General features: G+C 45.2%; 2 protein-coding genes across 9 annotated transcripts in view; one reads left to right on the top strand and one right to left on the bottom strand.

Annotated features, from left to right (window-relative positions):
- WIPI1 (WD repeat domain, phosphoinositide interacting 1) overlaps positions 1-17623 on the top strand; it is a 48887-nt gene extending 31264 nt beyond the window's left edge. For 2 of the 6 annotated variants that reach the window (XR_007513931.1, XR_007513929.1), the window contains exon 13: positions 48-2327. Coding sequence is in view for 3 of the 6 variants with exons in the window: in XM_049858731.1 (XP_049714688.1) it covers positions 2753-2826; positions 15502-15682 (255 nt within the window). In the remaining 3 variants the exon portion in view is untranslated. Of the gene's footprint in view, positions 1-9; positions 2328-2752; positions 2840-15501 lie in introns of those variants that run through there. The other 4 variants (XM_049858731.1, XR_007513930.1, XM_049858732.1 and 1 more) reach the window with 4 other exon arrangements.
- Positions 3606-22245, bottom strand: part of ARSG (arylsulfatase G) — a 133624-nt gene continuing 114984 nt past the window's right edge. For all 3 annotated transcript variants that reach the window (XM_049858725.1, XM_049858727.1, XM_049858726.1), the window contains 3 exons: positions 20360-20480; positions 13433-13523; positions 3606-3880 (listed from right to left, as the gene is read on the bottom strand). In XM_049858725.1, the coding sequence (XP_049714682.1) occupies positions 3606-3880; positions 13433-13523; positions 20360-20480 (487 nt within the window). The remainder of the gene's footprint in view (positions 3881-13432; positions 13524-20359; positions 20481-22245) is intronic.

Below are 22245 nucleotides of genomic sequence, written 5' to 3'. Positions count from 1 at the left end.
GGATGCCAGGTGAGCGCCCGTTTACCTGTGCACGGCCAGGATGCCAGGTGAGCGCCCGTTTACCTGTGCACGGCCAGGATGCCAGGTGAGCGCCCGTTTACCTGTGCATGGCCAGGAAGCTGGATGAGCGTCAGTTTTCCTGTGCACAGCCAGGATGCTGAGTGAGTGCACCTGTTCACCTGTCTCCCTCTCAAGGACCAAGTGTGAATGTTGATTTAAATCCTTTGGAGATTTTTATTTATGTGTAAGGAATACTTCCTGCCTGCAAGATTGTTGGGTCACTGAACCAATGGTCCCTGGAATGATTGTTTAAAAAAGTTGTTGTTGAGTTGATTCCGACTCATGGCAACCCCACATGTTGCAGAGTAGAGCTGCACTGCATAGGGTTTTCAAGGCTATGATCTTTCAGAAGCAGATTGCCAGACCTTTTTACCGGGGTGCCTCTGGGCAGGTTTGAACCTCCAACCTTTTGGCTGACCACTTAACCTGTTTGCACTACCCAGGGGCTCCAGAATGGTCCTAAGACATTAGCAAGCTGGGCAGCCCCTACGAGCGGAGCTGGGTGCTGACATTATGGAGGCCATCAAAGGACCAAAGACCACAGCCTTGGCCTCCAGCCTGCAGCGTAGATGGCGAGGAGAGAGGCAGGCCCCTGCACAGTACTGGCCTGGTAACAGGGGCAGGCCTTCTCATCTGGCCACGGAAGTACCAGGAGCCTGAGAGCTCCTGGGATGTCCCCTCTGCACAGACAGTTCGGGCATGTCCTTGTAGACAGAAACCATGGACCTGAGATGCTGGAAAACGTCCTCTGTCTTTATTCTGAATTCATGCCTATTGCAAACACTAGGGTAGGGTTCACATTTTCATTCACAGTCTTTAAAAACACCTGGGATTGCAAAAGGAATCCAGAGCCTCGGCTTGGTTAAAATCACCTCCCTTATAAATATGAACACAGGCTTGCGAGATAACCTGCATGAGGCTTGGATACAACAAAGCCTACCTGAGCCTTTGCCTTAAGGAAGTGGGTTATTATGTTGTTGTGTGCCGTGGAGTCGATTCTGACTCATAGTCACCCTAGAGGACAGAGTGGAACTGCCCCATAGGGTTTCCTACGCTGTGATCTTTATGGAAGGAGACTGCCACAGCTTTATCCCACAGAGTGGCTGGTGGGTTCCACATGCCGACCTTTCTGTTAGCAGCCGAGCACTTAACCATTGCACCACCAGCACACCACAAGCCATCTTTTTTAAATAGACTGACACTGTCCTGGATATGATCACTCATCTCCTTGGGATGTACTTTGCTGCAAGAACAGTGAAAAAACAAGAGAATTGATCATTTCTGGTGCCTTAGAAAGATGTCGTAGTCAGACGGGTGAGCAGCTTTCGCTTCAGTAACAAGCCATCCTTTACAAAGTCTGTGTTTTTCTGAGCATCACCTTAATCTCGTGACCAAGAGTAAGGGCACTGGAACCAAGGGTATTTACTGACTTTGTTAAAAATGAGTTAGCAGTCAGCGTTTACACATAAGATGAGCATTAAAAAAAAAAAATACACATATACATATAAATACACACACGTTTTAGATGCAGTCAGTATTTTCTGAAACTGTGCCATACTAGTCTACACCTAAATAAGCTGGGTGGATCTTCTGTAGCCATGAGTGTGGGTCAGTCTGTGGACGGACAGACAAGAGGCACCCACCCTTTCCCTGCTGACCCCGCAGGGGACAGTCTGTTGCTAACACAGCCTTCCTCACAGCCTCTTCTGGGAAAGAGTAAGGCCATTCTGTTTTGATTTTGGTAGATAATCTTGTGCCGTGGAAGTCAGAAGGGCAAAACGAAGCAGTCATGATGAGCAGCACACCTCAGAAATCAGGACAGCCCCTGTCAGGTGGTTTTGGAGAAGAATGGCGTGCAGTTGTGTGAACAGAAAGGGGGGCAGGCGTCCCGGGTGCGCCGCTGCCTAACCACAGGACCTGGTGAACTGTCACCAAACACTGCTCAGCCCTGGCTGCCAGCGGGTGCAGCTGGCATTGTGTGTACTCATACTATTTAAAATATGTTAAAACCGTAGTGTAAATGCTAACTAACCATACTGGTACATAACCAGAATTTTCTATTCAGAAGGGCATCCTTTTTAAATGTATGCTATGTAAAAATGTACTTATAAGAAAATCTCTTTGAATTGTATTTCTTGTACATGACATACATATATAAAGAGAGAAACTATTTTAGCCAGGCAAAATATTTTTGCAGTGATTGGAATAAATCATGTATTATCTTTGAGTCCCATTTAGGACACTAATAATAAAATCATGGCAATGCATTTTTTAGTTTAGTTTTTTTTTTTTTTTTAATTTATTCCTTTGAAGGCTTAAAAGGAAGATGAACTCCTAAAATCTTTAAAATACAGTCATCTGACCTTTAAAAGTGGGGAGGCCATGGGCTTGTCGTGGCCTTGTCGTCTCTGAGACCTAGAAACAGATCTTCTTCTTATTGGTGGCTGTCAAGTTTGCCCTGAATCATGGCGACCTTACATAAAACAGAACAAAAGGTCGCCCAGTCCTGTGCCATCTTCACAATCATTGGTATGTTCAAGTCCATTGTTGCAGCCACTGTGTATTTTGAGTGCCTTCCAACCTAGGGGGCTTCATCTTCCAACACTATTATCAGAGAATATTCTAGAAACAAATCTAACTTTGTCTAGATCATTGTTACTCAAAGCATCCTTCCTTTCCCCCTCCCCACCAGTTTGCTGGACACAGGATCTCAGACCCTATCCCGGACGAAGTGAGTCAGGATCTGCATTTTCACAAGATCCCCAGGTGATTCGTAGGCATGTTAAAGATGGAGACGCTGTGCTCCAGATATCGGTCAGAATGAATCAGTGCTGAAATGGCCAGCAAAACTGGGAACATAGCAACGGAACTAAAATGTATTGAGTGCCTGTCTGTGTCAGGTAATGTGCCAGCCATGTTCATTTATTGACTTATTTAATCCTCAGAGTCGGCTTGCAAGGTAGTTACTAATGAAGCTAAAACTCTGAGAGGTTAAATTGCCCAAGTTCAAAGGCTGGGGTTTGATCCGGAGCCTGACTCCAAAGCCTGTGTGCTTTCCATTATACACACCGACTGCTCCAGGCTCGCTCAGCTCAGCTGTTGTCTGTAGCTGGTTAGGACACAGCCTACATGGAGAAGGGGCGGCACGGAGTATGCGAAGGGGTGGCTTCAAAACAAATTCTGAGACATATTTTTAAAGCATATATAACTGTTATTGGTTGCCATTGAGTCAGGATTAGTATCTGGCTATTAAGGCAGTCCTAAACGTTGTCCGGTCCTGTGCTATCTTCCAGCACCATATTGGACGATATTCTGTTGTGCTCCATAGGGTTTTCATTGGCTAATTTTCAGAAGTAGATCTTCAGGCCTTTCTTCTTAGTCTTAGTCTGGAAGCTCTGCTGAAACCTGTCTACCATGGGTAACCCTGCAAGCCACCACAGACTGATAGATGGGTGCTGGAACTGTAGAGAGGGTAAAACTGAAGCATGGAAATGAGCCAGACCCATCTAACTTCCCAGTATCCCTCCTGTGGAAAAATCAGCGTGTTACACGGTTTGGCAGCGGCAGGCAATTTGGTAGGGATTACAGCAGGGAGCTACTGAAGGATCCTGAGTGTAATCTGCACTGGAGACGTTGTCCTCAGAAACGTCCTGAAGGACATCTGCCAGAACCTTTCTGACCATGGGCAGTACGGCCTGGTATTCGGTACCACCTCTTTCTAGAGGCACACCTTCGGCAACGTCGTCTTCTAGATTAAAAATAAGTGGAAGCTCATGGTGCTGCTCAGGGCCGACGCTCCCATCACAGGCTTTGGCTCCACCTGGAAAGAAGATGACAACACATAACTTATTCCCCCAACTTGAGCCCTGCATTGTAAAGAGCAAAGCTGTGGTGATTAGACGTTAGTTCTCCCGTGCCAGAATGTGAACGTTCAAGTGACTGCTCTCCCGGTAAAGAAGTTACCTCAGGAATATCTGCTCATTCTAAAGAGGGCCCTGTGGCCCAAAACGATTTTGGAACTTCTTGGAACTTGCCTGTAGAGCCAGTAGGACATTCACTCAAATATCTTTAATCTCTGCCCTTTGGAAGGAAATGTTATTTTACTGGAAATTTTTTTTTTTTTTTCTTGGATACTGAAAGGAATTCAGTCTGGCAAATTACACAGGAAGGCAAGGTGAGTAATCTCGCTTTAGGGTGAGGATGAAATGCTTGTATGAATTAGACCCTGGCAGCCGCAAAGGAAGAGTGACAAAGTTTGGAGTGATGGTGGCGTCCTTGGCTCTTGATGATTCAGATGACTTATTTATTTTTTTGGCCTTTTCCATACAAAAAGTATTAAGATCTCTGACAGAAATGAATATAACTGAATAAACAAAAGGAGTAAAAGCAAAGGATGTTGTTAGATGCCATGAGGTTGATTTTTGACTCACAGTGACCCCATGTGACAGAGTAAACCTGCCCCATAGAGTTTTCTAGGCTGTAATCTTTACCAGAGCAGATCACCAGGTCTTTCTCCTACAGAGCTGCTGGGTGGGTTTGAACCACCAGCCTTTCAGTTAGTGCCACCAGGGCTCCTTAAGCAAAGGATAGCCCTCAGAAATACAGGCGCTCCTAAGTGCCTAGAAAATAAAGCGCTTTCCCCTTGGGGCACTCCCCAGTCTGTGTCTCATGGAGAAAGTAGAACTCAGGCAGAAAGCTGAGTCTCTTTGGCTTCAGGCGTCAGAGAACGGAGGTCAGGGATGCCACCATAGATAAAAATTGAGGGAAATCTTGGAGAGGAGGGGGACATACAGGAGAAGACCCCAAATTGGCATATAAACTCCCTTTGAATTCTTGACTGACACCTTAAGTTTGCATGCTCAAGGGAGACTCCAGGGAGCCTCAAAAAGCAGCAGCTGACAGGTTGAGAGCCCTGGTGGCTTGCGGGTTAAGGGCTTGGCTGCTAACCAAAAGGTCAGCAGTTTGAATCCACTAGCCACTCCTTGGAAACCCTGGGGGGCAGTTCTACTCTGGCAGTGGGTTCTAGCAGGTTGAAATAGCTCAAAAGCTGGTTTTTGCTGTTTCCCATCACAGAAGAGTCTAGTTCAGGGTGTGAGCTCCATTAAATTGAGAAGCTTGATATACACCTCAGACTTTCCACTGATGTCCCAAAAGGTCCATACTAGAAGTAAAGACCATGACCCAGGACTAAGGGATCTGCCCTAAGATTAAGGGCAAAATCTGAAAGAGACTAGTCCTAACAAAGTGTAAGACCAAGTCTCCACAAGTTCAAGGGACTCAACTAGTAATTTAACTAAAAATCAATGCTCTTCAGAGCAAGATAACAGAAACCAGAATTTCTACAATGTATCATCTACAATGTCCAGTTTACGATTAAAACACGCATGCACACAAACTACTAAATATACAAAGAAGCAGGAAAATGTGGCCCACATGAAGAAGCTGACTCAGAGATGGCCCAGACGTCGGAATTAGCAGGCAAGAACCTAGAGTAGCTACTGTAAGTATGTTCAAGGACTTAGAGGGGAAAAAAGGTCATAATGGTGAAGAGATAGGGAATCTTAGCAGAGATATGGAAACTATAAAAAACAACCAAAATGGGAATTCTAAAACTAAAATGTAAATTACAGGATGAAAAAAAAATCATTAAATGGATTTAGCAGATACCCACAACAAAATTAATTAGAAATTACAAAAATAAGATAGAAAGCCCCAAATTTTAGAAATTAAAATAACACATTTCCAAATAACCTATGGGTCAAAAAAGAAATTTCAGAATATTTCCAACTGAATGGTAATGGAAATAAAACATCAGAGTTTATAAGATACAGATAAAGCAGTGCTTTTAAGGAAATTTGTAGCTATCAATGCTTATATTAGAAATAAGAAAGGTATAAATTCAATCATATAAATTTCCACCTTAGCTAGAAAAAGAAGAATACAAAGTAAGGAAAAAATAATAGAAATAAAAGCAGAAACTAATGACATAAAAACAAACAATAAAGAAAATTAAGTCAAAAGTTGGTTCTTCGAAAAGATTCCTTAAAAGGTTAATGAGGAAATAAGAACAAGTTTGTGCCAGTAATTTGACAACTCAGATGACATACGCAAATTCTTTGAAAATACAACTTACCAAAGCTAGTACAAGAAGAAATAGAAAATCTGAATACCCCTATACCTATTCAAGAAGTTAGATTTGCAATTAAAAAAACTTTTCTACCAGGAAATCTCCAGGCCCAAATAGTTTCACTGGTGAAAATTCAAACATTTAAGAAAGAAACCATACCAATCTTCTACAAACTGAGAAAACAGAAAAAAGAACACTTCCTAACTCATTTTATGGGGTCAGTGAAACCCTGCCATCAAACCCTGGCACAGGCATTACAAGTAAGGAAAATTATAGACCAATACTCTCATGAACATGGATGCAAAAATTTTAAACAAAATCTTAGAGAATCAAACCCAGCAATGTAAAAACAGTAATATGTCATAACTAAGTGGGGTTTATCCAGGAATGCAAAGTTGGTTTAACATTTGAAAATCAACCAGTGTAATTCACAGCATTAAGAGAGTATGTCTACAGGCCAGGCTGGGGTTTGAACCTGAGTCTGACTCCAAAGCCTGTGTGCTTTCCATTACACAGGCTGACTGCTCCAGGCTGGCTTGGCTCAGTTGTCGTCTGTAGCTGGTTAGGACACAGCCTACATGGAGAAGGGGCGGCTTGGAGTGTACAAAGGGGTGGCTTCAAAACAAATTCTGAGACATATTTTTAAAGTATATGTAGCTGTTGTTGGTTGCCACTGAGTCAGGATTAGATTTGGCTATTAAAGCAGCCCCAAACATGGTCCTGTCCTGTGCTATCTGCATTTCACTCTGTGTAAAATACGGTCTTAGTTATTTAAAAAAGAAAAAACAATAAGGTACCTTAATTCTAGACCAAGCATGAAAACAGACTACTAGTTCAAACCACTCCTAGTTCACATAGGGAGCTCCTGGGTGGTGCAGTTAATGCACTAGGCTGTTAATCCTAAGGTTGACAGTTCAAATCCATCCAGAGGCATCTCGGAAAAAAGGCCTGGTGATCTACTTCCAAAAAAATCAGCCAGTGAAAACCCTATGGAGCACAGTTCTACTCTAACACATGAAATCTCCATGAGTCAGAATCGGTTCAACGGCAACTGGTATAACTGGTATAGTTCATGGCCATAAAAACAGACCCTCGTCACAGGAGAACACACATCTTTCTCTCATATGTTGTTGTTGTTGTTGTTGGGTGCCATGGAGTTGGTTCTGACTCTTAGTGACCCTCTGTACAACAGAAGGAAACACTGCCCAGTCCTGCACCAACCTCATAATCGTTATGCTTGAGCCCATTGTTGCAGCCACTGTGTCAATCCATCTTGTTGAGGATTTTCCTCTTTTCTGATGACCTTTTGCCGTACAAAGCGTGATTTCCTTCTCCAGGGAATGGTCCCTCCTGATAACAGGGCCAAAGTATGTGAGATGAAGTCTCACCATCCTCGCTTCAAAGGAGCACTCTGGCTGTAGTTCTCCCAAGACAGACTTCTTCGTTCTATTGGCAGTCTATGGTATATCAATATTCTTCACCAACACCATAATTCAAAGGCATCAATTATTCTTCCATCTTCCTTATTTATTGTCCAGCTTTCGCGTGCACATGAGGCAACTGAAAATATCATGGCTTGGGGTCAGGCATACTTTAATCCTCAAAGTGACATCTTTGCTTTTCAACACTCTCAAGAGGTCTTTTGCAGCAGATTTTCCCAATGCAATACATCCCTTGATTTCTTTTTTTTTTTTTAATTAATTTTTATTAAGCTTCAAGTGAACATTTACCATTCCAATCAGTCTGTCACATGTAGGTTTATATACATCTTACTCCCTTCTCCCACTTGCTCTCCCCCTCTTGAGTCAGCCTTTTCAGTCTCTCGTTTCGTGCCAATTTTGCCATCTTCCCTCTCTCTCTATCTTCCCATCCCCTCTCCAGTCAAGAGTTGCCAACACACTCTCCAGTGTCCACCTGATTTAATTAGCTCACTCTTCATCAGCATCTCTCTCCCCCCCACTGACCAGTCCTTTTCATGCCTGATGATTTGTCTTCGGGGATGGTTCCTGTCCTGTGCCATCAGAAGTTCTGGGGAGCATTGTCTCTGGGATTCCTTCCCTTGATTTCTTGATTGTTGCTTCCATGGGCACTGATTGCGGATCCAAGTACAATGAAATCCTTGACAACTTCAATATTTTCTCCTTTTCTCATGCTGTTGCCTATTGGTGCAATTGTGAGAATTTTTGTGTTCTTTATGTTAAGATGTAATCCACACTGAAGGCTAGAGTCTTTGATCTTCAGCAGTAAGTGCTTCAAGTCTTCTTAGTTTTCAGCAAGCAAGGTTGTGTCATCTGCATATCGAAGGTTATTAATGAGTCTTCCTTCCAATCATGATACCACGTTCTTCTTCATGTAGTCCAGATTCTCCAGCTTCTTATACTGTTTACTAGCATATAGACTGAAGAAGTATGGTGAAAGGATACAAACCTGACAAGTGCCTTTCCTAATTTTAAACTACATAGTATCCCCTTGTTCTGTTCAAACGACAGCCACTTAATCTATGTCCAGGTTCCTCATGAGCACAGTTAAGTGTTCTGGAATTCCCATTCTTTGAATTGTTATCCATAATTTGTTATGATCCACACAGTCAAATGTCTTAGCAGAGTCAATAAAGCACGGGTAAACATCTTTCTGGTATTCTCTGCTTTCAGCCAAGATCCATCTGACATCAGCAATGATGTAGCCCTTGTTCCATGTCCTCCTCTGAATCTGGCTTGAATTTCCGGCAATACCCTGCTTGTATACTTCTGCAGCCACTTTTGAATGATCTTCAGCAAAATTTTACTTGTGTGTGATATTAACGATATTGTTCAATAATTTTCGCGTTCTGTTGGATCACCTTTCTTTGAAATGAGTACAAATATGGACCTCTTCCAGTCACTTGGCCAGGAAGCTGCCTTCTAAACTTCTTGGCATAGAGGAGTGACCATCTCCAGCACCGCATCCGTTTGTTGAAACATCCCAATTGGTATTCCATCAATTCCTGGAGCCTTGGTTTTTTTTGCCAATGCCTTCAGTGCAGCTTGGACTTCTTCCTTCAGTACCATCAGTTCTTGCTCATATGCTGCCTCCTGAAATGGTTGAATGTTGACCAGTTCTTTTTGGTATAGTGACTCTGTGTATTTCTTCCATGCTCTTTTGCTGCTTCCTGGATTGTTCAATATTCTGACCATAGAATCTTTCAACATTGCAACTCAAAGCTTGAAATTTTTCTTCAGTTCTTTCAGCTTGAGAAATGCGGAGCATATTTTGCCCCTTTGGTTTTCTAACTCCAGGTCTTTGCACATGTCATTATAATACTTTGTCTTCTCAAGCTGCCTTTTGAAACCTTCTGTTTAGTTCTTTTACTTCATCATTTCTTACATTTGCTTCAGCTGCTCTACATGTATGAGCAAGTTTCAGAGTCTCTTCTGACACCCATTTTGGTCTTCTTTCTTTCCTGTCTTCTTAATGACCCCTTGTTTTCTTCACGTATGATGTCCTTGATGTCATCCCATAACTTGTATGGTCTTTGGTATTAGCGTTCAATGCATCAAATCTATTCTTGAGGTGGTCTCCAGATTCAGGTGGGACATACTCAAGGTCGTAGTTTGGCTCTCATAGACTTGTTCTAATTTTCTTCAGTTTCAGCTTGAACTTGCATATGAGCAACTGATGGTCTGTTCTGTAGTCTGCCCCTAGCCTTGTCCTGACTGATGATATTGAGCTTTTCCATCATCTCTTTCCACAGATGTAGTCAATTTGATTCCTGTGTACTCCATCCAGTGAGGTCCACATGTATAGCAGCTGTTTATGTTGTTGAAAAAAGGTATTCTCAATGAGAAGTCGTTGGTCTTGTGAAATTTTATCATGTGACCTCCAGTGTCATTTCTGTCGACAAGGCTGTATTTTCCAACTACCGATCCTTTTTCTTTGTTTCCAACTTTTGAATTCCAATCACCAGTAACTATCAATGCATCTTGACTGCATGTTTGATCAATTTTAGACTGCACAAGTTGGTAAACATCTCCAATTTCCTCATCCTTGGCATTAGTGGTTGGTGTGTAAATTTGAATAATAGTCCTATTAACTGGTCTTCCTTGTAGGCATGTGGATATTATCCTATCACTGACAGCGCTGTACTTCAGGGCAGATCTTGAAATGTTCTTTTTGACAATGAATGCGATGCCATTCCTCTTCAATTTGTCATTCCCAGCGTAGTAGACCATAGGATTGTTTGATTCAAAATGGCCAATACCAGTCCATTTCAGCTCACTAATGCCTACTATATCAATCTTTATGCTTTCCATTTCATTGTTGATGACTTCCAATTTTCCTCGATTTTTTCTTCATACATTCCATGCTCCGATTATTAATGGATGTTTGCAGCTGTTTCTTCTTTTTGCATCATGCTGCATCAGCAAATGAAGGTTCCAAAAGCTTGACTCCATTCATGTCTTTAAGGTCGACTCTACTATGAGGAGGCAGCTCTTCCCCAGTCACCTTCTGAGTGCCTTCCAACCTGAGGGGCTTATCTTCCGGCCCTATCTCAGACAATGTTCTGCTGCTCTCCATAAGGTTTTCACTGGCCAGTTATTTCAGAAATAGATCACCAGGTCTTTCTTCCTAGTTTGTCTTAGTCTGGAAGCTCTGCTGAAACCTGTCCATCATGGGTGACCCTGCTGGGATTTGAAATACTGGTGGCATAGCTTTCAGCATCACAGCAATACACAAGCCACCACAGTACAACAAAATGACAGATGTGTGGTGATTCTCTAATATAAAACCAAACCATTGCCATCGAGTCAATTCAGACTCATAGTGACCCTATGGGACAGAGTAGAACTGCCCTTTAGGGTTTCCAAGGAGCGACTGGCGGATTTGAACTGCCAGCCTTTTGGTTAGCAGCCAAGTTCTTAACCATCGCTCCATCAGGGCTCCATTCTCTAATATAAACCAAAAACCAAACCTATTGCCGTTGAGTTAATTCCAACTCATAGGACCCTATAGGACAGAGTAGAACTGCCCCATAGGGTTTCCAAGGAGCACCTGGTGGATTTGAACTGCCAACCTTTTGGTTAGCAGCAGAGTTCTTAACCACTGCCCCACCAAGGTTTCCATTCTCTAATATAGAGACATCTAATATAGTAGATATCAATTCATCTTGTTTATCTAAAAACAGTTTTAAATAATTAAGATGCAAATTTTAAAAGATGGTGAGGGGAACCATGAGAACACAGACATCCCTGTTTCATACTATTTGGAATTTTCATCTGATCTCCTCTTCATCCTGACTCTCCTGGGAGCTCAGTGACTTCTCCAAAGAACAGCCTTCTCCTGGGGATTTTAATTCCTGTCTGATTGTGATCATTCTAAGCAATCCTATTACTTCATAGTAACACAATTCCAATATTGTGGTGCCAAGGGCTTTCTGGCAGGGTTATCACTTCTGAAATTAACTCAGTCTGGAGATCCCATACCGCTTAGATAACGTAATGTAAGGACTCTAACATATTTTTGCGCAAATAACGCGCGCTTTCTATGTTTGTTTGCCAACCACTCCCTCTCCCCGTCCTTGAGAGGTATTCTTGTAAAGGCCACTGTGCAAATTCTTTTTCACACGTGCCATAATCTAGAGACTTTTCATGTGAAAACATAACAAATGTCTTACTGGTTCGCGTTTTAGGTTTTGGAGAATCAAAGATTCTTGTGACATTTTTAATCTCCCTCGAGGTATGAACTCAGAGAACTGGTCTTGTTTTTATGCTATATTTCTTGGAGATCATTTATTTACACTCAAGGGAAATAATTTTTGTTCTTCATTATTTAACTCTTTGTAAAGCTCTAACTTTACATAACAGAATCTAATTGGAATCCACATCAGATTTTGTTTTGCTTTTTTATTTGTTGTTTTCAGTCATTAAAATTAAGTTTGGAAAAAAAAAAGTTTGGAAGGGAAACCTAATTTGCTGCATAAAATTTCACCTAAACGCAATATTATTTTTAAAAAATTATTCCTCAAGAAAAAAACACTGTCTTAATTATATTTGTATGACCTTCACCTAGCACACTGCCTAAAACATAAGAGGCATGCAATACATGTTGGTTTGAATAAACGAATAAAGGCTTTAAAAAAAAATTAAGTTTGGGGTTCCTACTAGGTACATGTGTCAAGCCCTCAGAACAACAAAGATTAAAGAGCTTAAGGAGCTCTGAGTTTAAAGAACATAAAATTAGTAAACCAAACCAAACCTGTTGTTATTGACTCGTTTACGACTCATAGCGACTGTACTCGACAGAACAGAACTGCCCTGTAGGGTTTCCAAGGAGTGGCTGGTGGATTCGAACTGCCAGCCTTTTGGTTAGCAGCCGAATGTTTAACCTCTGCACCACCAGGGCTCCAAAATTAGTAGGAGAAACCAAATACGTTTGTAAATCACTGGTACATATGGTAGCTTTAGGGTCACCATGAGTTGGCACTGACTGAATGGTGACTGACAACAACATAAATGGCAGAATGTGATAAATATCAGAGTTCTCCCTCCCATCAGAAGAGGGAAAAATCCTACGCAGCTGGAAACATTAGAGGAAGCTTTATGAGCAAAGTGGCCTTTGATTTGGGTCCTTTGAAGCTGAAGGAGATTTTGATTTGGAGGCCAAGGAGGGCAGGGCATTGCTCTTGGAGAAATAAGGCCAGAAAGGCTGAGGGACCCAGGACCGAGAGAGTCTGAATTCAGTCAGTGGCAAGAAGCCACTGGAGGATTTTGAGAGCCATCCTGACCCGCTGTCATGTTTCTAACGTATTATACATGTAGGACAGTTCCAGAGAGAAACAAGAAACAGAGACTTCTGTCGGTTTGCTAAGTAAACCTCTAAAGTCTGTTTTCTGAAAGAGTCTATTGTTAGGTAAATTGCACTTTAAAATATCCCTGGGCTTCCATTTAATGTGCGGCCAAAGTGGCATTTAAAGCATAACAAAGGAACGAAACGTTTTTCATTGGGGGGGGGGGGGAAGAGCTGTATAAATGTGCTGAGCTAGCTCTGAGCTTGCCTAGGAATTCCACTGAACAGTAGAAAGACCTTGTTTGTGTATTTGTGGATGCACAGGGCCAGTGCTGGGCCCTTCTGCCAAGCCCAGGGTTCAGGTGGCACCTTCAGCGGTGCTGAGAGCTCCCTGAGGGAGGGCAGCTCGCTGGAAGGAGTGAGAATCCAGTAGGAGGGGGACAGGGCGCAGGCGGGAAGCAGAGCTGGGGGCCACGCACTCACCGGTGACATAGAAGGCCTTGTACTGCTCCAGGCGCACCGTCTGCAGCCCTCCGTACTCTCCGGCTGCCCCACTGTTGGGGTGAAACAGCACCTGAGAAAGGGTCGCAGGATTTACTAACAAGAAAATCACGACACATACTCCCTGGGAGGCATTGTCATGGTCCGCCCTCCCCACCACACACACTATTCCCACCAGCTAAACCCACCCTGACAGACACAGGCCTGTGGTCCACACTGGCTTCCTCCGGTGGCCTCTAGGCGGGCTGCCTGTGAAATGCCTCTTTTGCTAGTTGATGGCTCAGAGTGGGTCACAGCTTCAGGCCAGGGGGGGAAAGCTCTTCATGGGTAGGAGACCAGATTCCTGGCCCGGGATTGGCTACATAATTTGCAGGGCTCAGTGTAAAATGAAAATGCAGGGTAACTCATTTAAAAATTAAGAATTTCAAGACAGCCACCAAAAAACTCACACCCATTGCTTTCCAGGAGCCCTGGTAGTGTAGTGGTTAAGAGCTTGGCTGTTAAACAGAAGGTCAGCAGTTCGAATCCACTTGCCACTCCTTGGAAACCCTATAGGGCAGTTCTACTCTGTCCTATAGGGTGACTATAAGTCAGAATCCACTGGGCGGCAACAGGTTTAGTTTTTTAGCTTGTTGTTGTCTAGTCACTTCTGACTCATGGTGACCCCATGTGTTACAGAGTGGAACTGCTCCATAGGGTTTTCTTGGCTGTAATCTTTTACAGAAGCAGATCGCCAGGCCTCTCTTCCATGGTGCCACCGGATGGTTTTAGCCAAACCTTTAGGTTAGTAGTTGCATGCAAACCATTTGCGCCACCTAGGGACCCAAGGCAGCCACAGCTGACCTTTAAAGCAAACACAGGGCTCTTCTAAGCATGGGTACCTGTGTGACTGCACAGGTCACATGCCCGTGAGGCCAGGCCTATCTGGGTCCCACCCCTCAGAGTGTCTAATCCCATAAGTTCAGGATGGGCCTGAGGATCTGCATGGCTAACAAACATTCCCAGGGATCCTGAGGCAGGTGATCCTTACATCAAGTGGACTCTGTAACTCGCACCCGAACAACATGGCGTAAGAAGACACTCTTAAGAGGGCAGCTCAGTGGGATTTCCGTTTGGGAACCTGAAGGGAAATATCCTCTCTGGAACGGGGCACAGTCCAATCTCTGAGCGTTCCCTCACCTTTGACTCAATCCTCTTCTATTTGGACAAGGAAATCTTTCCCCGTCAGTCACAGATGATAGAATTACCCCAAAGAATGGAAACCTCAATTCAGGCTCCCCAGGGAAGGACTGGGCACAAAGTGAATGACCAGTGTCCTTGGTAGGCTGGTGGGTTTGGATGGGGGTGCAAGCCCGCCCTGCTATGAATCATGAACGTATAGATCACTGGAAAGGCGCTTATGTGATTCAGAGTTTCCACGGAGCTAAAGAAAAAAGGGAAGAAAAAAAAATGAGAAACATCTGTTGGAGCAGTAAACAGCTGTCCCCCCAAGTTTCACAGTTCTGAGAGGATACCTTGGGGGTAGGGCACCTCCCACACCTGCCGTCTGCCGTGCTCTCGTGACTGTCCTGCAAGTACCCCATGCCTGGGCAAGCGTGATGACAGCAGACTCTTTCCAAACAGGAAAAGGCATCGGAGCTCTCAAGCTCTCATTTCTTCCATCCCCAAGGAAAGCCAAGCCTCTCACCGCACGAGGCTGTTTTGCTTCCTTCTTGAGAAGGCAGGAAGCATGAGACTTGGAAAACCTATTGTCAGATGATCTATGATGCACCAAGACATCCAGAAGACGAGCGACAAGGTTTGCAGGTTCAAGGAACTGCTATTACTTTGAGCCTAAGTAACACAAATCCCACAAGGGTGGGCTGCTTTGTTCAGAATATTTATTCGGTGGCGTTACCAGAGGCAACTTCCACAATCCAAGAGGAAGCAAGTCTGTGGGAGAGCTCATTCCCAGAAACCTAGATGGGTTTTGGAGAAGTTGTATATGCCTTTTTTTCCTTTTAAGCAGACGGAACTGATTATGGCTTTCTTTCTTGTTTATATCAACATAGGAAGGACGTTGGCAAATTTACACATGAATCCAAGCTGAAGACATTTCCTCTCCAGACGCCTGGTCAGAATTTCAAAGATGACCTTATATTCTGCAAACGTGTTGGGTTTTCTTGGTTGCCCTCCTTATCCGTGCGCTTGCTTGCTTTCTTGCTTGCTTTGCTTTATTTGTTGGTTTTTTAAGTGTGTTAAATACAGTGTGATGGATCGCTTTTTTGTGGCCTGTCTCGCCATGGTCTTGTAACACCCACCCAAGGGATTGGGTGGGATTATACAAATAACGTAATTGTGGCCCACCAAGGGGACTGGATAGCTTGTTAATAATGAAAATAAAATTCATGACACCCATGCAGGGATAGGACCATGTAAATAAGGTCTATGGAACCCTAATGAAGGGATTGGTCAGTTTTGCCATCCCACTAGGCTTAAAATGAGCCATCCCAGAGGTGGGACAGAGAGGATCTCAAAACCACCAAGAAAATCCAAGAGTGGAGCACGTCCTTGGGACTCAGGATCCCTGTGCTGAGAAGCTCCTGGAACCAGGAGACAGAGAAAGAGAGAGAGAGAGCTGTAACACTGAAGACGGCAAGAAGTGGTGGCAGAGAAATGGTGGCAGGAAAGACCCACAGGAGAGACAGGCAGGAGACGGTGCAGTGGGCTTCCCAGCTCATGGAGCAATAAAGCTGAGTACCTTCAGGCAGGAGGCCTGATGGTGGAGTAGGGTGTCTCTTGGCACTTGGTGGAGCTAGGCTTGTCAGCCCACAGGGCACCTTCAGCTAAGGCTTACTGGTGGAGTAGCGTGCCTCTCAGCACTTATTGGCAAAGCTAAAAGAGCGTTGTAACACTTGTCCAAGCAGGGCAGAGGCCAAGGGGCCAGAGAGAGGCACACCGGTGGGCATGGCTAGAAAGAGGCTGTCCTGATGGAAGAACTGTATCTGGAGCATTCCTAAACCTGAATTGTAACCTATTACTTCCCTAATAAACCCCATAATTGTGAATATTGTCTGTGAGTTCTGCGCGGCCATTGCAACAAATTATCAAACTCAGCAGAGAAGTAGAGAGTGCTGTGGGAGGGACAGTTGGTGTCAGAACTGGTAAAGACAGTAGAGAGAGGAGACATGTCTGACCTCCGCCTCACAGCAATCCAGCCTTGGGCTGTTGATCTGGATTCTCCTTCCCCTGGTGAAGTTACAGGTGAGACGCTGCCTCCATGCCATTCTTACATCAGATCCTGCAGGCCGGTGCTTATGGCATGCCATCCCCAAAAGGTGGGGTCCTCCACCTCACCAGGCAGAGATGTGCACCTCCTGGTCACCAAAAGGGTGGACAAGGCAGTCAGTCCTTTGCGTGCCACTCCTGACTGGGTCTTCCACCACTAGAGTCCTTCCTAAGAGAAGCGATGGAGCGCCTGCTGCTCCTTCTTGCGCATAGGGCCTCAAGGCTGCGCCAAGCATTTTCTGACCCACTGCAGCCCCAGGCTGGGTCAGGCTGGTCAGATGCAGAGCCCTAGGGAAGGCTTCCAGAGCCTTTAGGGAGGGCTTCCAGTTTGTTGGCAATTTTTGGACCTAGCTTATTATGACCACATGCTGACATTACAACTTCCAGCTTCTATCTAGGAATGGGGATACTTGGTTCTGGACTGTGGCCCGTCCCTTCCCTGCTCTCATCTCCCTCCTTGCAGTTGCCCTCACTCCTGGGCCCAAACCTATGATAATCAGAGCAGACGGCCTAGTAGATTCAAGAATAGGTGATGTGGTATCAGCTGCTCTGGTTTGTTCCCAGAGGCTGATGAAGCGGGTGGTGAGAAGACCATTCAGTATGAGCACTTATAACCCAGTATTTGCCACTACACCTCTCAAGATAGGGCCTAGGGAAGTGGCCAGCGGGTACGTGGCTTTAGGTTGCTTCATCTTCAACCTTCAATTCTTGGTTACTTCACTGGCAGAATGGGGAAGAACTCAATTGCTCAGAAGTATTTGCATATTGTTTTGAACTGAATGTCTAGGAGTTACTGTAAACTTCTTCAAACTGAACAGTTTCAACCCACAAGATCCTTGTAAGCCCTGGAGATAACTGAGGGCAAACACAATTAAATCGTGCTTATTAAAAAATCTATATGTAAACACGTGTATGTGTGCGTCTGTACATACACACACACACACACACACACACATATACATGCACGCACACACACATATGGAATCCCCAGGTGATGCAAATGGTAACGTACTTGCAGCTAACCAAAAGGTTGGCGGTTTGAATCCACCCAGAGGCAGCTCCAAAGAAAGGCCTGGTAATCTACTTCTAAAAAATCAGTCACTAAAAACCCTAAGGAGCACAGTTCTACTCTGACGCACACGGGGTCCCCATGGATCGGAACCGACTTGACAGCAAGTAAGCACCACATACTATATATATATATCCATATATATGTAAATATAATGTTAATATTATGTAATAGTTAATAATATAATCACTCATATTTTTATCTACTGACCTTCCCCACAATTATTACAAATTTGAGACTATTTAGTCTCTTTAGTCCTATTACTTTGCTTCAGTAGAGAGCGCTGAACAGAGAAGACTAAACCCCAATTCAGGGCCAACAACTACCTATGTTGCCCTCCAACCCCAAATCTCTCAAGCATCTTCGCTAACATTGCAGGCATCCAGTGCTCTGAGAGGCTGGGTGTGGCCCACAGGTGCCAGCACCCACTGCTTTTACCCTTGAAGATACCATCAGCAACTTCCTGCAGGCACTAAGTTATGGTGGTTTCCTTCTGGGCCTTGGGATGTGGTTAGGGAACCAATCAGCAGTGGCCCCAGCTGAGTTACCGCACATCCTCCATCCCCATGGAAACCCCAAACCATGTTGGGACTTGTATCTGGTTCTCTTACCTGGTTTCTGGGCCTAACCCTTTTGGGCACCAGACCAGTCACCGTTAGCCCTAGGCTGGGGCGTCGCGACTTGGCAGAGAGCTGCGACTAGCTGCTACAGTGTTTCCGAAAGAGACTGAGAGCCCTCCTGTTGAGAACGGAAGTTCTAACTCAAAGGAGCTGGCTTCCACAGGCAGGACCAGCATGTCAAGGCGACCACAGTCCTTGAAGCACTTCCTGGTGACCCTGATTATCCTATTAGTAGCCACGGTAATAAACACTCGTAATAAACACTCCAGGGCACCTCTCTACTGACGTCTTTGATAACCCCCCAGGGTCACACGCTGCTAACTTCCAAGCTAAAGACGGAAACCATCTTCCTGCTGAGCTTGTCCGGACAAGGGCTAGGTGTGGGAGGTGTGCAGATCTGGAGGTCAGATATTCTGCGGAAAAGCAGGACTTCTTCAGAGGAAATTGCAGGCATAATTGGACAACCCCTCAAACCGACGTTAATGTTCACAGGAGCACCAATGGCAGGCTGAGGACCATCACCAGCTGGCTGGGGGAGGATGGGGAAGGGCGCCTCAGAAACCGCAGTCCATTGGAGCAGCATTTGAGTCATTTCCATGTGGCCCTCAGTAAAGACGTAAATAGACCTTTGATGTGCGGGTCCCTAACTGAGGAGCTGCGTGCTCAAAGGGCCATACAAAGGGGGCTCTGTGTTCCTCCAGCCTCCTTCCCTCCTCCCGCCTCCTCTTCCTTTTGGTGAAAGGAAAACACACGGAAATGACAGGGAAAGGCCACCAGGCCTGACATTTCCTGGCTCTCGCTGCCACCAAGTGCTTCAGAGCGCACTGAAGAGGGGACGCGGAGGAAGCTGATGCTGGGAACCGGAAGCCCAGAGCTTGTGCCAGGGGTTGCTTGATCAGGAGCAGGCTGCAGAGCTGTGTACTCAGCTCTGCCGGAGCCAGGGCTAGCAGGCTTAACGACCTCGCTGTCCTGCCGCCCAAGGGGGTATTCATTCACTCATTCGTTCATTCATTCATCCAATCTGCACTGACTGGATTCTGGCTGGATGCTAGGCACTGTGTTAGGTGCACTAAGAATTCAGTGGTGAACCTGAGAGCTGAGGTCCCTGCCCTCCGGAAGCTTCCATCCTATCTTCGTCTCCTAGTGCTGCTGTAACAGAAATACAAGTGGGTGGCTTCAAGAACAGAAATTTATTTTCTCCCAGTTTAGGAGGCCAGAACTCTGCATTCAGGGCACTGGCTCTAGGGGAAGACTCTCTCTCTGTTGACTCCGGAGGAAGGTCCCTGTCCCCTTTAGCTCCTGTAGTTCCTGCGGGCCTTGATGCCTTAGCAATCTTCAAGTGACATCAGTCCCCTCCCCCACCCCCCCAATTTGTATTTGCTTGTCTCTGTGTCTAATCTGCTCTTTTTGGAACTCAAAAATAACATGGCCTCATTAACATAACAAAGAAAACCCTATTTCCAAATGGGATCACATCCACAGGTAAAGCATTCAGGACCCAACACATATTTTTGGGGGGACACAATTCAATTCATAACATGTTCTAATGGGGGAGCCCAATAATAAACAAATCACAGACATTAGTCAGCCATCTCATCCAACAAATTGTACTGGGTACCTCCTCTATGCCAGAAAATGAAATATATGTGAAAAACGCCATCGTACTTTATAGGGAGAAAGCATCAATGTACACCCACCCTCAGGCAAATGGTTAAATATAAATCCAGATGGATGAACTGGATCCATTACAGGGGAAGGGGAGAGGGGAGTGGAAAGGGAGGTTCATCTCAAAGGATTCCCCCCTTGGGGCTTCTTAAGCTGGGGCTGGACCAGCCACTTGCAAGCACCTTCTGTAGGACATGTCTATCTGCACCAAGGTAGAAGGTCCCAGGTGAGAGGTGGCTGCTGAACTGCTGAAGAGGCTGGAGGGCTGCAGATTTCTTTTCCACTTACCCTGTGCCCAGTCTGCAATCGGCCGAAGAGGACCTCAGAGGCATCTAGACCATCAAAGTGCCGGTCCGGGGGCAGGCTAGCCTGGGCCAGGGCCACAACAGTGGGAAAGATGTCCAGGACACTGCAGGAAGAACAAGACCACATTGGCCCCAGGCTGCTCCCAGACTATTTCCTTGGCCACACTGTGGTCAAAACCTACCCAAACCAGCCCAAGACCTAGCACTGGCAGCCTCCTGTGTGGCCTGCCACTCTCTGCCTGCCTATCTTCAGGGTCCACTTCAGACCATGCTCCTACAAGAAGCAGAGTGCTGCAGTGGTTCAGCACCTAGGCTCTGCAGCCAAGTTGTTGCTTGGGTTCAAATCCCTGCTCTGCCACTTGCTATCTAGCTTCTCGATGCCTCAGTCTTCTGCTCTCTAAAATGGATATACTAATAATAGTGCCCGCCTCCCAGGGTGGTTGTGTGGATAAAACATAGGTAAGGCACTTAGGAGAAGGCCTGGCACTTGGAATGTGTTCATTGAATGTTTGTTTTATACTTATTCACAGGTACATCACTACTAACTTATCTCACTAGGATCTAAGAGTCCTACCTGTCACCAACCAGGCCACAGCCACTCACTTAGAGGGAACAGTGTGCGACAGGTGTCTGCAAAAGAATGTTCACTTTGATTTCCAGTCCTTGCTTCTTTGCGGTAAATATTTAATCTTTGTTTAGAATACCATGATACATGAAACATTTCTCCCCTCCCTCCTTTTCTTTCCCCCACTCCAAAATAGTAAATGTTTGTTGTAGGTAAAATCAGTGCACACCGAAATACAAAAGAGAAAATACACAAACAGTCCTATCACCCAAAGGCAACCACTGTCAGCATTTTGGTGTGTTTCATTAATGTGCTTTTTTTAAGTCACGTAGTTCAGTTTTACCACTATTCAACATGGCCCCCTCCAGCCTGCTGTGCTCACGTCAGGAAAAGCTTCTCAGCAAGGGTAGATGGGCTTTGAATAAATATAAAACAGGGATGTTGATCTGAGGGCCAGGCCAACTGAGTCAGTGGACTTGACTGAACCAGGAGCAGGGTCAACGTGAGGCTAGACTTCTCCAGGAAAAGCCCTGGGCATCCTGAATGCTGGGCACCACAGCAAACTTTGGCTCACTCATGGAGCAGCCACTAGTTAAAAAAAAAAAAAAAAGTAGTGGTCATCAAGGATACTCCAGCTCATGGCAACCCCATGTCTGTGGGAGTAGAACTGTGCTCTGTAGGCCTTTCTTCTAGAAGCACCTCTGGGTGAAATCGGACCTCCAACCTTTCAATTAGTAGCCCAGGCATTAATGGCTTGCACCACCCAGGGACTCCTCCAAAGACCACATCGCCCCACTTTCCCCACCCTGTGGTCCAGGGAGGTCTCTATCCTCCCAGGGGGGCTGCAGATCTGGCCAGCTCCTTCCCCTCCCCAGTGCTCAGCCTACGAGCCCAGGCAGAATCTCCTCATTGATTACAGTACAGAGTGTTTTCTGGTTTGCCTTCACAGGCCATGTAGCTGGTGGCTTATCTCTCCAGATACGCACTCCAGGAGCTGGCATCCCACACTAAAGCCGACTGAAGGAGTTCACAGTGAGCACTTGCAAAGTACAAAACGGTCCAGAGAGCTGTCCAAAGTCCAAGGTTCCTGCCACAAATCGGAAGCAAAGAGCACCCGCCCTGCCGTCTGAAAAGGCTGCGGTGGTGTGAGCTTTCTCTAAATTGCACCCTTAAGAGAGGAGATCAGCATCATATATGTGTCAGATCACCGAACAAGAAAAACAGGATCTGCATTAGATTTTGGAATGTATTGTATACTTCCTTGCATCTTATTTTTTCTCCTCTAGCATGAAGTTGGGTTTGGG

This window comes from Elephas maximus, chromosome 19 (genome assembly GCF_024166365.1).
Source record: "Elephas maximus indicus isolate mEleMax1 chromosome 19, mEleMax1 primary haplotype, whole genome shotgun sequence".
Taxonomy (NCBI): Eukaryota; Metazoa; Chordata; class Mammalia; order Proboscidea; family Elephantidae; genus Elephas; species Elephas maximus.
The sequence above is the reverse complement of the archived record's forward strand: the minus strand, read 5'-3'. Positions and strand labels throughout refer to the sequence as shown.